Source organism: Pteropus alecto, unplaced genomic scaffold (genome assembly GCF_000325575.1).
Source record: "Pteropus alecto unplaced genomic scaffold, ASM32557v1 scaffold7, whole genome shotgun sequence".
Classification (NCBI taxonomy): Eukaryota; Metazoa; Chordata; class Mammalia; order Chiroptera; family Pteropodidae; genus Pteropus; species Pteropus alecto.
In genome coordinates this window covers 65147957-65149827 of record NW_006494614.1, presented here as the reverse complement: position 1 = coordinate 65149827, position 1871 = coordinate 65147957, and the positions used below count along the sequence as shown (strand labels likewise).

The 1871-nt window shown below is 44.2% G+C and overlaps 1 protein-coding gene across 1 annotated transcript in view; it reads right to left on the bottom strand.

The window, feature by feature from the left end:
* UBA2 (ubiquitin like modifier activating enzyme 2) overlaps positions 1–367 on the bottom strand; it is a 30533-nt gene extending 30166 nt beyond the window's left edge. The window contains exon 1 of the mRNA XM_006926796.3: positions 165–367. Coding sequence (XP_006926858.1) covers positions 165–302 — 138 coding nt within the window. The 5' untranslated portion in view covers positions 303–367. The remainder of the gene's footprint in view (positions 1–164) is intronic.
* Positions 368–1871: the final 1504 nt, after the last annotated feature.

Below are 1871 nucleotides of genomic sequence, written 5' to 3'. Positions count from 1 at the left end.
GCCCAGCGTGCGGCGAGGCCGGCTCCGTCCCTGCCGAAGGGCTCCCTCTCTTCGGCCAAGACCCCGGGACCTCTTGGCCTGTCGCCACCCTGAACTACGGTCCCGACTCCCGGGCCCCGGCACCACGGCCCGCCATTCAGCCCGCGCGCACGCCTGGCCCTCACCAGGTCGATGTGAGAGAAGCCGGTAAGGACGAGGTTTTTGAGGAGTTCGCAGCCGATGCCGCCCGCGCCCACCACCAGCACCCGGCCGCCGGCCACGGCCTCGGCCAGCTCCCGGGGCAACCCCCGCGACAGAGCCATGGCGGGACGACCACGAGCCGCGACACAGGCGGAGGCGGGAGAACTGAGCCGCGGCCGGAAGCGGGGGGGGGAAGGGCGACCCTGCTTCCGTTCCTGCGCACTGCGGCCGCCAGTCGGCGCCAGGCGCCAGCGGCCAGGATCTGGGCGAGTGGGCCCAGGCGGCTTGGGCTGGGCTTTCAGCAGGCCTCCCACACGTGGGGCTGCACTCCCGCCTAGTCATGTTTTTCATAGCCGCCTGCAGACTGTTGGCAGGCTTAAGTAGGTGAAGGGTCACCATTTAGCCAGGAGGTTTGAAGTGCCAGCCAAGGTTTCCTTACAGGTTAGAAAACAGATGCTCCTATATGTAAAGAGCTCTTACAAATTAAGAAGAAAACAACTATCACCCAAATAAAAAATGTAGGCCAAAGATGCGAGCAGGCCCTGACAAAATTGATAATATGATCAATAAGCGTATTGAAATTTAATTAAAGAAATGTAAAATTGTATTATAGTTATTACCAGCAAAAAAGGAGTGGGATTGGAGGGCTGGGTGAAAAAAGTGAAAAGAATTACAAATTGGCAGTTACAAAATACTCAGGAGATGTAAAACATAGAGAATATAGTAAAAAATATTGTAATAACTATGTATGATGCTAGCTGGGTACTAGACTTATCGGATCACTTCTTAAGATATATAAATGTCTAATCATTATGTTGTACACCTAAAACAAATATAATATACTACGTCACCCGTAATTGAAATTTTTTTTTTAAAAAACGGCAAAAAAAAGTGTAACATTGTGTTGTCAAAGGATAGGAAAACAAGCACTCCCACACACCGCAGGTAAGGATTCTAAAGCAAACCTTCTCTAGAGGGTGTTAAAAGATAAATGGAGACATTAAAAACATTAAGAGTTTATTTGAGCAAAAATCTATTCAAATTAGGCAGCACCCAATCTAGCAGATAAAAAGGAGCTGCAAAGAGCTGGACAAAATGAATAGGCAGAAGGGAGTAGGAACGAGGAAGTTATACTAGGCAGAAAAATGGGTTGATTATTGCAAAGTCACTTTCCTTTACAGGATAACAGGGGTATATCAGGCAGATTATCTAGTTATATACCTAGTTATAGTGCCGAACAGGTGATTCCTGACAGACCGGTTTAAGATTCCACTTCTGGACAAATCAAAATTAAGTCTCAGTTTGGTGATGTGGGGCTTAGTATGAGCAACTCCATTTTGGGCTTTTTTTTTTTTTTAACAAGGATAATTTAAAAATATGACTCATTCATTCTAACTCAAAGAATTTGTCCTATGGCATTTATCACTGATTTAAAAAAATATATTTAGCCATAGGGATGTTCATCACAAGAACAAAAAATGGAAAAAACAAATGGCAAAAAGATTGTATTTTTGATGTATATTTTAAAAGAATACTTTGCAGCAATTAAAAATTATGTCATGGGCAAATATTGATAGGGTAAACGCTCTCATGTTAAATGAAAAAGATACAAAATCATTTGTATGATTAAATTTTGTAAAAAAAAGCAAAAAATATATTTGTTATAATCAAAAGCAAATGGAGACCAGTTT